The sequence below is a fragment of the Gallus gallus genome, chromosome 9 (genome assembly GCF_016699485.2).
Source record: "Gallus gallus isolate bGalGal1 chromosome 9, bGalGal1.mat.broiler.GRCg7b, whole genome shotgun sequence".
NCBI lineage: Eukaryota > Metazoa > Chordata > Aves > Galliformes > Phasianidae > Gallus > Gallus gallus.
The window spans coordinates 19,847,494-19,861,573 of record NC_052540.1 but is presented as its reverse complement, the minus strand read 5'-3'; the positions used below and the strand labels follow the sequence as shown (position 1 = coordinate 19,861,573).

At 41.9% G+C, this 14,080-nt stretch overlaps 1 protein-coding gene across 15 annotated transcripts in view; it reads right to left on the bottom strand.

Moving 5' to 3' along the window:
* The window catches only part of MECOM (MDS1 and EVI1 complex locus), a 322,351-nt gene that overhangs the window by 123,472 nt on the left and 184,799 nt on the right, over positions 1-14,080 (bottom strand). Inside the window, exon 1 of one of the 15 annotated variants that reach the window (XM_040706088.2) lies at positions 5,837-6,031. The exons of 13 other annotated variants lie outside the window; for them this stretch is intronic. In XM_040706088.2, coding sequence (XP_040562022.1) covers positions 5,837-5,899 — 63 coding nt within the window. In that variant the 5' untranslated portion in view covers positions 5,900-6,031. Of the gene's footprint in view, positions 1-5,836; positions 6,032-14,080 lie in introns of those variants that run through there. One more of the 15 variants, XM_015291752.4, reaches the window with a different exon arrangement.

Here is a 14,080-nt window from a genome sequence, read left to right as displayed (position 1 = left end):
AAAGGCCTTGGTCAGAATGTTTCTCACTTCTTAGATGAAGCCCTCATCTAGCACATGTTTATTAGTGATGAGCCCTTTGTGGGTGTCATGATGTTGAACCTTTCTGTCCAAAGCCCATGGGTTTGCTTTGAAGTGTGTCACCATATTGCATGTTTGTTCATTTTTCCAGCCACATTACTCTGAGCAATTGAATTACATTGCTATTACAACATGCAAAATCTCCACATATGAACATTCACTTAAACTAGCTGACAAGCAAAGCTTTTAAGGTCCACAATCTTTACAGCTGAGCAAAAGCCAAAAAGCACAGACCAACCAAGTGCCCTGTCCTGCCCCCATTTAAGTCAACAGCAAAGCACTGGTCCCAATGGCTCACTGCTGACAAGTATGAGAATGGCCAAAGAAATGCACATTAATTATCATTACTATGTCTGTTATTGTATAACAGACTGTGATTCTGTACTTTATCTCCTGAACCATTATCTCCTGCCATGTGATCTAAGTGTTGATACTGCTAATGTAAAGGAACACAGAACAGTAGTCATTTATCCTGCAAAAGACCTCGTGCTTTTCTTGTTCTATCAATCATTAAACAAGTAATGTCTTTTGTGTTATTGCCTTGACATTCATTAACACTCACGTCACAGGAAATCTTTGCAATTAAAATCCTTATTGACGATCTGTGGTTGCTTCGCATTGGCGTGTAACAAGCAAGATAAAAAATGAAAACAATAGTGTTATCATAGGTAGCTGAGGAGGTTTTTCCTTTTTCTTTCTGTATGTTAACTATTTTAATGTTGCTGGTCTCTATTTTAATTTGAACGTGAACTTCAGGGCTCTGAATGCAGGCAAACCACTTTTTATCAGTTCTGAACATCTGAACACCCCACTGACATTAATCCTGTATGACTAGTTTTAGTGGAAGCACTCAGTCTTGGGAAAGTCAGGCTATATGAGGACAAGACAAATGTTTTATACTCCATGCCACTCTACTCTGCCCCTTGAAGATGTATAATGGCCACACGTGCAAACCAGTGATACAAGAACACTGTGCTGTCTGCTGTTCAAAAGAGGTTCTGCATTGATGTTGTGCCCATGTTGTTAGAGACAAGAAAAGCTGGGGTGGGGAAGGACCCAACAGGTGACAGACACCTGGCTGAGCAGCTGGCCAGGTCTGGTGGGAAGCAGAGCAGTGGGAAACCCCTTGAACCTGACTTATGGTCCAAAGCCACCTCATCCTTTTAGGGCTGCATGCCATCTCACAAACTTAGTCTGGTTAATATGGGCATTGTGTTCTGTTGAGACAGAGAGTCAAAATCTTCTAATCTAACAGCTGACTACTGGGAGGCATCACTGCATCATTCCCTTTCACAGAAGGGGTTGGATTTTGTACATACTATTAGCACTGCCTAAGTCACTTTTTGCAATGGAACACCACATAGCACTGTGCCAGGCAGTTCCTAACTGTGGCTCAGCTTTGATGCAATGCCTCCTCCAAAGAGAGATCTTGCCTTACTCAGCCGTACTGTCTGAAAGGGGCCTTCTAGCAGATAATAAGCACAACCTCAATCTCCATAGACACTGACATAATTGAAAAATTACACCATTAGGCACTTACATTCTTAGGCATTGTTTTAATTACAACACATATATCTTGAGCATAATTACTGAATGTTCCACATACACAGAGGCAGCTGAGAAGTGAATGTAACTGCAGAACCAAGACAGAAAAAAATCATATTCATTCTTGCCTTACTTCTGTGTAACAGTGCTAGAACTCTTAAATGCAGAGATTTCATGGCCAGAAGGGACATTAAAACAATCTAATCTGGCATTCTGCTTAACATCATCAACTTTTTATAATTTCTGGTAGGTGGCAATACTTTACATTTACACAGCTATAAGAGAAAGAATAGACCCATTTACTTCAGAATCTTGTTGCCCGTGAAAAAGGTTGGAACAGACTCCTGTGTACATTTGCTTGTCTTGATAATTAGCTAAACTGAAGTAAAACTCACAAAACAGCCCTAAAGTACGTTGCACAAGGCCTCATGGAAATATGGATGTATGAATAGTCAGAACTCTGACAACTACACAGAGCACTGGACGTGGTAGTAGTCTGACTTCTATTTTGTACCGCAACAGTTAAATAAATTCATCTCTCTTTCAATTTTTCTGGTAATTTAAGCATTAGTAGTGTTGATATCCAATCTGGACTACCTATGGCTTTTCTTTTGACATCAACAGTAATAATCTGAGAAGGAATCCCATTTATAAAACCATCCAACAAAGAAGAACATAATGAAACATGACAAGTGTATTTCATTGAAATATAAGTAGAAAAAAATATTGATTTAATATGTTACAGGTCTCTACATTATTCATATTTTATGCCACTGATTAAATTCTCTTTCTCGTACCTTGTAACTAATAGAATTAAATGACAAAATTAACAACATTTTTCCATTAGAAAGAAGTTAATTCTACCTTTGGTATTCACTCCTGCTCATCGGGTCTGATGGGAGAGTAGATTTTGTACTACTGAGTCCAACATCAACATCCAGTAAGCTGATCTGACAGCAGACCTCACTCCCCTTGGTGTCTCTGCAGTTTCCTAGGCTACTGTGCAGACCAGAATACCACCAGACCAGAAATAAGATTGTTTTTAACACAATTTTTCAGGACATCTAGACTTTGTCAAGGCAAAATAGCATGATGCCCTTGAAATCTGAAACAGGCCTCAGGAGGAATTCTTACCACAGAGAGATGTCTTTAGGAATCCTATACGAGATTAAAAGTAAAATTTCATGTGGAAATACATTCAGCAGCTCCCACTGCCACTAAAGGCCTGGATTTCAGATTCAAAACATAGCAGCTACATCTTTGGAGAGAAGAGTCTTCTCCACCACCCCAAGAGATATCAACTTTCTAAAGGGTGAAGTAATAGCTTTGATAACACAGATGTTTCTGGAGCTCTTGCTTCTCCTTTCTATCTCCTCCAGTTTGGTGACAGTGATTCCTGAATGTACTGATCTGCCTATTTTGGTTTTGTCCAGCTTAGTCTAGTTTGAACCTACATAGGAGTGTGGCACCACGACAAAAGCACCCTGCAGGGCCTGCCAACATCCTTGAGTGTGGTGGGATGGTTTCATGTATGATAAAGAATGTTTCAGCTTAAATCACTGCAAATTTACAGACACAGTATAAATTCATACCATGAAACAAACTGCTCCTTGTGTAACGTCATTGAAATCCCTTTCAAACTTGACTGTAAAACCCAGTAAATCCAAAAAGGCCCCAAACAACCTCCGCTCTGTTCTGGCTGTGCTACTGGTCCATGCACCACCTACAGCAAGTCTTTTTAATCTCATTGCTCATCATCTCATCATGAGTAATGTGAAAAGCACGTTGGACAGAAATAAGAGACCTCAGGTATTTGGACATTAAATGGATGAGCATTGTGGAGAAGCATACTGCAAGGAGAATGTATAATGCAAACAGGGATGAGATAAGAGATATCTGATTCACAAAGATTATGCCTTTTATATCCAATATATGGGTGGCTAGCAGGTCACTTAACAGGAATTACGAGTAATAGAAGCGGGCATGAGGAAGCAATATTTTAACTTGAAAGGACTTGTAGAAGGATGAGAGACAATTTGCATAAAACCATACAGAGCAGATTGGAACGGACAAGCCTGCTGATATCAAACACACGCCAAAGGAAAATTACAGAAGAACAAGGAAGTTATTGTAGAGAGTACTTCAATATCCTAGCCATCCATGAAACCAAGAGAACCTCTAAAACCACCAGAACAACTGCCTAAAGGGCTTAGCAAAAGGGCCCAAGATTCTGATAGAAAAATTACTGGTGACAAATATGCCTGATCATGATTTTTCCCTTTTGATTCTCCTAAGTATCAAGATACCTATGCAGACAAGGAAAAAAAAATAGCTTAGGATAAATGCAAAGGTTACTGCTGTATCTCTGTTATGTACGAACTAACTTTGTTTTAACATTGTTTTCTGAACATGAAAAACAAGTCAATGCCAGAGGTATCTTTTCTAACAGCGAATATTTTGGGAAGTTTCTTGTCTCGAGTTCTACACAAGACCTTAAAAAAAATAAGAACACAAATGGCTCTAGTTTCCAAGAAGACTGTAAAAACTGTTATGATGATAAGTATCAGTGTTCTAAAATTACAAGTCCAAGATGTTGTTTCAGAGGCATGTGTCAGAAATGACGGCAAAAGGCAGAGCAATATGTAGGCAGAAGTGTGAAAGAAATATAGGCAGAGGTGTGAAAGTATTTTATAGTTCATTAAAAAGAGGTAAGAATGCAGAAAACTCCCAAGCTGCAGCTGCCCAGCCTTGAGCTCACTTGAGCAAGGTTTGATGAAGATTCTGGATAGCAAACACCCTTCCAAAGCCACAGCCTCTGTTCATGGGAGAGAGAGGATCTCTGGCAGAGGGAGGGGTGGGGGCTGTGGATACAATGAAACAATCATGTTTGGAGGAAAAAGCCACTGTCTCTTCAGCAATGCCATGCTCATTTTATTCTGTGTGTATTCCAGAAAAATCACGTGCTTAATGGATGAAGCGTAAGAAAATCCCAGTCCAGATAGGGAATTGTAATGCAATAACCTGTGAGTGATTTATTATAGAGTGATCGGATGCCAGGGAGGAGAGAAAGAGGCAGAAGTCAGCAATGGGCTAGAAGGCCATGTTCCTGCAAGCAGCAAGGAGCACTTACAACCACAGCCATTGGATGGTGCCATGCAGATAGGCCCTTTTCTCCCACTGCACCTCTGAAAGAGGAGAGGTCAGTAAAGTATTATGACGGCCATGTTATTTTTCCATTAATGCAGAACTGTGAAAAAATCTTCAAAGTTAGAAACTGGGAGGTCAGAAAGATCCATTGTGGACTACAGTGAGTAAAGATTTAGTGCTCATGGGATCTGATAACTCATTTCTGAGGACCATTTCTCCATCCAGCACCCTGCCTGACACTCCCCCATGGCACAATCCTACATATATTACAATGAAACCAGAACATTTTAATACCAATATCGTAAGGTGAGACACCACTCAGCAGTGTCGAGTTTAAGTCTGGCTGGACTCAAAGGATGAATACACCTTTGCAGCTCAGCATCCAAAATCCAGAATTACGTTTCTGCTGAATGACACTTCGGAGATGACACACATGAATAATGCTGTTAGGCACAGATAACACAATGCCACTTAGGTGTCTCGCAACAGGCCCTTGCCAGTAATGAGCTTTAAAGAAACAATGACTCACGGTAATACAAACTGTCACAAGAACGCGCAGGAAAGGATATGAGATAGCTCAAGGACGATGGCACACAGCCTGCCCCTGTGCTCTGCTACACACCCCTTCCCACGGGCAGATGAAGGCACAGATAATACAACAAGATGAATAGACAACTGCATTGAGGTCCCATGAATCATTTCAATCCTTTCATCCCCCTTCCTAAATAACCTTTCTTCACTGTCAATAAAGTTTCAACTGTTTCTTTCGCTGCTGCCCCTCCTTTGAGCAGCTGCTTCTGTGAACTCCTGTCTCTGTGGATTTCTGCCCTGCTTCCTCCTGGCTGCTGCAATGGGACCAGGCACTGCGGTGTGCCCACGTCACCAGCCTGAGGAGCTGGGACCTGTCTCCAAAGTGGGAATCTATGCCCCCTTTGAGATAAAACCACGACAAGGCAGCTTCTATGCAGCTCTCTACCCATGAAAATGGCCTTCAGAAGGCTCTTTCCTCATCTATATTTCTTCCCTAAAGAGTATATCCTGGAGTTAAAAATGGGCATTTTCTTACCTGCAGCACTGACCAGCTTGGATCTGGAGCTTGAAACTGCAACCAGGTCTTAAAGCATTGCATCCACGCATGGCACAAAGAGCAGAGCACACTCCACCACGCACCTCTGCTCCATCACTCAAACAGGTGAAAAACCTGAATCCATGCAAAGGAAGAAAACACCAGCAGCTTTTCAAAGGAATATTGAACGGGACCTTGCCGAGCGAGTAGCCGCTCAGAAGGAATGTTTATGGCAGAGCTATAAACTCATGAACAAATTAAAAGGATTTACAAGAGTAATTCAGTCTCAAGCCAAACTTACTGAACAGCAAGGGATGATTCTCCCAGAGTAGGAAGAAATAATTAGTGCTGTTCTCTTGGAAGAGGCTTTAGTATCATTTCTTGCCCCACCTATTTAAAAAAAAAAAAAAATCATCCTTTCAGTTACACCAGCAAGTGCACAGGAAGATCATTCCTTATCTCTCCATTGCTTCACCTGGCTCTTTTTATGGGCCCTTTGTTCTCAGTTCAACCCACCTGTTACAAGATGCTTTTTTTTTTTTTTTTCCATTTTAATGACCCAGCACTTTAAAGTCCAGATTTTAACTATATCAGACACTGAACTCAAAGCCTCCATACAAACTGTGTGAAGCTCAGTGGGCTTGCATATCTGTTTTGAGCTAGAGATGGCATTTTATACACTGCTGATGTGACCTGTTATCCCTCTTGTCTCATCACATGGATGGAAACCTGACTTAGACACCTAATCTGAGACATGCAAACGTCTACCTGAAAAGGATACCTGAAAGCTCCTTACAAGTCATTGGAAGTCATTGGCAGCAAAATCAGCATGAAAGCAGCGTATGGAGAAGGTCCATGAACAAAGTTCAGAGCCCTTAAAATTACGGACAATAATATCAAAGACTAAAGATGAAGAGAAATGTTCTTCCTGTGAATTATGAAGCTCTCATGGAGATACTACACTGCTCTCTGTTAAATCCCAGAGGACGTCCCAAAGTCCTTTTCAAAACCTGCAGTATCTCTAGCATCACCATTGGATTTCAATCATGGAGGCTTTCACACATGTTCATTCAAAAAGCCAAGGTATGTACTAGGGCTGTGCTGGCCATAGGCTGGGCTATCGTGCTTTTCTACAAGCCAAGAAGACAGGGACCAATGCACAGAGCAGGTCCACTTTGTGTTTTTCACCAACCCAGAGGAGCTCCACAGACTTTTTCCCTTTAGATCACCAAAGGAAGCATTAATCAAGCAAAAGATGGGAAATTATGACACCTCGCTGCTAAAGTTCAACCCAAGTGGCCAAGGCAGAGCTGATCGCAGGGTACAGGTGACTATCCATCAAATGACCACATTAAAATGTCTGGCTTAATCAGGACAGCGGCCAAGGACAATATTTTTCTGCTTTCACAACAGCAGGTACAAAAGCAGTCCCCTTGAAACACTTGTCTGCAAGCATTCAATACAGCCTTTGGTTAATGAAACAAAATTCCAAATAGGAAGTAACAATGGAGACAATGACAGCTGTACTGTCAGTAACACAGTTGCCGTTGAGATTGCTGGGAGGTATCATTGTAACTACTCTGCAAAATACTACTTACGTGGAAGAATATCCTTACAAGACAAGAATATCCATTTAAGGAAGAAAATCCTTAAAAGGCAAAATGAGGTGAATATTCCAAATTGCATCATGTTGCCATTAGAAAAATATTGGACTGCAATCCGACTTTGTGCTCTGCACGTTCCAACCTCAACACAAGGAAATGATAACTTGTTGGCACTGTTAACAGTAAAGATGCTCCACATCCGTGGGAATCTCCCAGGTTCTTCCAAGCCATGGCACTGAGCTGCAATGGCTGCAGAGCTGCTCAGCAGGGCAGGTGTTTGTCCTCAGCACAGCACTGAGGCCTGGCACCACTGCGTGACTCAGCCACTCACAGGATGTCATTAATCAACAGTGGATTAATCAGCTCCCAGCCCAATTGTTAATCAGAGCTCTGCACTTGCCCTCACTTCTCCTAAACCAGGACTCTTCCTCACTGTCACACCTAGCAGTCATAACTGGGGCTGGGTCCCTGTCTCATGTCTGGTAGCACTGAGCCTTTTGGGGGACAGTTTCCAGGAGGAGAGCACAGGTTTTTTGTCAAGGATGAGAGTTTGCAGACAAGTGGGCAGGGAGATGAAAGCCACGTCACCAGGGTCACAGCAACAGCCAGCTCAGTGACTAACGCAGTCCTAAAGGAGGAAATGTTGCTAATTACGTGTTTTTCTGGAGGAAAACCTACTAGTCTAAGGGGAAAGTCTGTATGTGGCATTGCAAGCTGATAGGAATATCAAGCACTGGAGCAGGTGGCCTGGACAAGCAGTTAAGGGATGTGCTTAAAAGTTGTTCTGGCACAGGCTCTCGCTTAAGTGAAGCACATTTATAAGCATCTGCCAACTAAGTGAGGATTTTTGCCTGCCATGTGAGCTAATTTATGATCTATAAAAATGATAACTGCAAACACAAATAATTTATTCTACCCCCAAAAAAAATTTCTTTATCAATGACAACTGTCTCTGCTGCATTATTTATTGCTGCTGCTCTTCACTTGGAGTGGTTTGGTGGAAAGGATCATTATATAATTAAATGGATATAGATAGAGCAGAGACACACAGAGCATCAGACATCTCCGGCGAGGCACATTACATTTAGCCATGCACATTAGCTAAAGTACATTTCCCCACTTTGCCCAAGTAAAAATGTCAGGTGAATGATGGATTCTTATGACATTATACAATGAAAGAAAACTTCAGAATATGTATACAACAGCTTCAGTTCAAAAGAGAGTGCAGCAACAAGCTCAATAATGGAACTTTTAAGTTATATATACATGTAAACCAAACGGGAGGCTGAGAAACCTGCCTTCTTAGATGGATGGACTGTTTACCTAGAGAAGGAAACACCATTAATTCTTGTCCAGGACAAAGATGCACAGACCAACAATCCAAGCATGATCTGCTGGACAAGGCCTCGGGTGCAGACACACAGCCCCAGCAAGCAGCTTCCAGGAGCCCAGCTGCACAAGCCCATGGTGGGGAACCCTGCCCAGCAGGGGCTGGGGGTGAAGACCCTATGACCACAAGGGAGGAGGTAAGGGTGATGGGCTGCTTCAGGCTGGGTCTGCAGGGCAATTCTGTAGCACAGCTTTTCCATGTGGAAAATGGGAAGGAGGGGTACAGTTTGCTTTCCAGGAGAGCTAAAAAATATAACACTTTAATGTGTACACAGTAATTTGAGATCCCGGGATAACGGCTTAGGGAATTATTATTATTATTATTATGAGAGAAGGCATTTTTGCTTCTAATGCAGAAAGAAGATGAATAGCAAGAGAGTGAGGTTCAAGAGACCTAACATTCATTTTATTTTTATTTTTGAACATCCTAAATTTTCAATAACTGAAACCACGTATGTTCAGTTGCATACATGCAGCAACCCAGCTCCGGCCCCTTCTGAAAACCAGTTGCTGGCTATAGAGGTAAGTAAGAATGTGCCAAGCACAAACACAGAAACAAAATACATATAGATATAAACAAAAAGGAATTTTTATACTTCTGTAGTTCACGATGATTTTCTCAATCCAGCCAGGATCTGGAGAAGTATTTGACAGTGTCTGGGCTTAAAGCCATGGACAGTATCCACTGTTTAGTGTTGTATAATTTACAAACTCCTGTTCTTTCAACAACTCCTTTGAAAATGAAATTGCTAAGTAAATATACAGCATGAAAACTACTCCTAAGAACAGAGCAGCTCCTCTAATATCATTCAAAAGGTGATGGTCCCTGGAAGAGAAAACAAATTTCTGCAATCTGCCAGAGCTAGGAGAACATCAAACAAACCAAGCAACATTAAAGCTACGAAAAAGGTTTTGCATGCCTCGTTTTCAGCACACAGTAACCTCATCTGCAGTGGTATGCAGGGCAGAGATGGGCCCTTACATGCTTATGCCATCCAGGTAAACAGAATTCATGGGACTGTGCCGGGCACTGATAACATCAGATTACAAAGTGACAGTAGTTGGAGAGAAGTACGTGTGTTTGCTGACACTGCTCATACTGCTGGGCCACTGCTTTGCAAAGGTGCTCATTATTTCAGACACCGCTCCAGCTGCCTCACTTGGCTTTCTGGAAGGTGTGGCGGTGCTTCACTCATCGCTCACAAAGCACAGAGCTGCCTGGCAGCACCCGGCAGACACCATCAGTCTGGAGCAGGGCAACAGGCAGAACGCATCGCCTTTCCCACAGGTAGGTCAGGAAACTTAAGAATTGCTCCTTCATTAAACATATTAGAGACTCGGCCTTGTTTGCCTACTGATATCCTTGAAGGAAGGGAATACAAAGATGAGGGTGTGAATGCTATCTGCTGTATCACGCTTTCAGGCTGCTAGGACAGTTTTATTTGCATTAGAGTAATTCATTGCCAGCTTCACACATAAAAGTTAAACATGCTTTTTAAATGATAACACTCAAAAGACAGTTTCCAGAAAGGAAAAAAAAAAAAAAAAAAAAAAAAAAAAAAAAAAAAAAAGGAACAGAATGCAAATCTCTACTTAAAAGGGGTGAGGTAGAGGTTATGGAAAAGTGTTCCCAGCTTTTTCTCCTCACTGCAGTCAGCACGGTGACCCAGGCAGTGGGACGCGCACCCATAGCACCCCCAGCACCCCCAGCTCCCTGCTCCTCAGCCAGCCCAGCGCTGTGATTGCTCCAGTGGTGGCAATAGCAGCTTATGAGAGCTTTGCTTAAATGGAGTTAGGAAAATATCAGCCACTGATCCAGAAGTTCTCAACAATTCAGTGATGCGAGGTCACTCCTAATTGCCTCCATCTTTCCTATTCTCTCTCCAGAGAATAATTACTTCAAGAAACAAAGTCCTGGTTTATTTTACTAAGATCCAGAAATTCCCTGCTTTTATAACAACAAGCAACTCCCCTCTTCTTCCGCTTTGGACTAAGGAGAATATTACCACTGTCAGTTATGTGCCGGGGAACTGTTAACCCTTAACATCCACGTGGTGAAAAAATAAACTGCAGAAATAATCGCCTCATATGTTTAGAATTACTCCACACTGTTAAAACGATCGTGCGTTTTGCTTGTTTGTAAGTGGGAAGAACAAGACCTGCCTTCCAAAGCTTTTATTCTGTAGCTTAGCCAGAATTAAAATTCCCGTGGAATTGCTATTTCAGAGCAAGCCGCAGCATTTCAAAACTTCCCTTTTGATTTTTCGGATTCAAAAGGGAAAGAGATTATGGTAAAGCAGCCTACAGTGCCAGGCTTAGGCACAGAACAGCGTGATTTGATCGTTGCACTGAGCTCGAGAAGAAAGGCCGTGTCACGGTGGTAATTGTGAGTGAAAAGTGGAATTTTAGCGCTGGTTCTACAGTAGCTGTTACATGTCAGGGGAGAATGGGCTGGCTCCCTCTAAGAATTTCTCACTGGTATTTTTATAGAGTAATTACTGCTGTGACACTGTAGTGTTGCATTATTAACCATTCAACCAAACTTCATTTTGGGCAAAAACAGCCCTTGCTCAGTGTTCTTAGGAACTTGTTGGAAACAATCGGCAAGGAAGATGGCCTCTCAATGGACGGTGGTATCCGTCCCACATCCCCTTCTCTGAAACCTTCTGAGAAGGTTGAAAAGCCATCTCTGCTAAGCCATCTCTGTTATTCAGGTCTTCCTCAGAGCTATTCCCTGTAACTGTTCTCAGGTAAACAGACACTTTGGTGAAATCACTGGATATTCTGAATTTAAACATTCACACTGGCTGGATTCTGGAAGCTGGGCAGTACAGACATACGGTCATCATCCAGCTTTGGCTGCCTGAGGTGAGAAAGGCTTCCCCTAACCTTGCCCTATCCATAGCTAACACATGGGTACCAAGACATCTTGAACTACTGGGAACACTGGAGGGAGGAGTTTAACTACGAGAGACATCTCTTATTTGTTTGAATAGACTCCGTTGTAAATTAACTTATTAAACTCTTTCTCTCCATCTCTAAATTCACAATGCAGATTTGTAGTTTCAGCAGGTTGTTTTGGATAAGCAGTCATGCTCTCAGAAGCATACAAGAGAACCAAAACTGAATCTTTGAGGCTCATCCGTCACCTGGAAAGATTTCCTGGTCATGAACATTATGTGAAAGGCATCAGAAAAGAGAGCGTGGAGGAAAGAGCTGCACTCTGGTCATACTAGAAGGATTCCAAGGAAAACTTGTTCCTAGAGGTAAAATGACAATGGAAATCAAAGATTACATTTCTCAGGTGTAAATAAAAATGAATGTGTTGCATTCTAATCTTAAATTAAGGTATACATTTACCAACGGACTATCTGCTTCTCATCTTAACATTGATATACATTTTATTTCTCAAGGGAAGTGGCAACAGTTGCTGTAAGAAGAAGCAATGCAAACCCCTCTCTGCAGTGCTTTGTGCCTCCATCAGTGCCTCTCCTTTCTCGAGTGGAATCACCACTAGGGAAAGCACTTACTCTGAATCTTCAGTGTTTGGAAGATTTTGTAGACCAAACAAGGGTATTTTTTTTCACGTGAAACCCCCATTTGACATCAGAACCCTTTCCTCTGCTCTAGGCAGCTATCTAGTTTCTGGATTATAACATTTTCTTGCATTCCTTTCTCAATCCACTTAATATCATCCTGTTTCTAAATCCACTTGGCAAGGCTGAGGCATAATCAACACAGTATAAAAAACAGCTTTTACTGTCTGTCCTTTACTGTTTGCCATCAGGACAGTCTATACTCTGTTTAATGCCTAAATGCTGTATAACCTCCTCTGTACTGTGCTTTTTTCCAAGGCCAGAACTGATCATAAGAGAACACCCCCAGTACAGCACAGCTATGCTGATATCACAAATTAGCTTTTCCCTGGGTGAGGAACAAGAGAGGAGTTTATTATGTTGGCCATCAACCACTACAGCCAACATTTCATGACAGCTTTTATTATCAGTAGCCTTCTATATTCTCTTACTTATGACTTTCTGACAATGCTTCTTTCCAGGATAGCACCGTCCATGGATAGCCTGAGGCTAGAGAAATATTTTTCCAAATAAATTTGATAACAAATCTCATCACCTGATTTTCAGGTTAGGTAAGTATTTTAAAAGCCTTTTACATCACGTGTGTGGAACAAATGATCTAAACTTAAGGTTTGAAAGGTGAGGCTGTGCATGTTCCTAAAATGAGATATCAGAAAAAATAAAGATTTTGCACATCAGCAGGACAAGGTACACGAAGATTGCAGTGCTTTTGGAGATAATGATGATTTTAGCAATGCAGCATCCCGTATGATACGTAAGAATTCTGATCCCTGCTTAGAGTGGGAAAGTTGGAGCGCACACATGAACAGAAAAGTGCACAGGCACAGGAACCTGCAGGAAGGAGGGAGCTTGGTCCTTTCAGCAGACTGCTTTTTCCATTTTCCTTTCCATCCAGGAAAACCACTGTGAGACCACGACGACCAATCCCTCCAAAAGAAAATCAAGAGTATTTGCTGGAGAAACAATACCATTTTTTTTTCAGCCATTCGTAAAATCTACTGTTGCACAAATGGATCTGTCCATGGGGTCTCCATGGAGGAATCCACATAATTACCTCTTCCCTCTGAGCCTCTGTTGAGTGTTAACTCTGCTAACAGCTTAGCAGTGCAGATCAAGGCCACTAACTCCCCTGCTGGCTTCTCTCCCTTACAGCCTCACCTGCAGCTAGGGATTTTTTAAGGGAAGACACTGAATTTCTAGTACTGTGATTTAGCCCCTCCAAAATTCCCTACCTACATCACCTCCTGCAATGAAGCTGACAGCCAGCTCATGCTCAGGGTCCTTGCAGCTTTTTGGATCCTTCAAAATAATTAAGAAAGTGGACAGGAGAATGTAAAACTGGTGATCCATTACACACCTATCCATGCACTGCAAGAACATCTGTATGAGGTCAGGCACACATTGCCTTCAACATCCCACCTAGATAGGCAGTCTACAGGTGCAGAGGAACCAACGCAGAGCCCAAATTGGAAAAAAGAAAGATGGGCTTGTTAAAAATGTCACATACTTAGAAGTGATTTTATTCATTGTAACGTGCTACAACTCCAGGAATATTCCTGATTCAGCTACACCTCTTAATGCAAAACTACTGGGGGAAAGAATAAAGTTATGTGCTACCAGTATTGTTCTATTGAATTGGCTGCAGTATTTTCTAT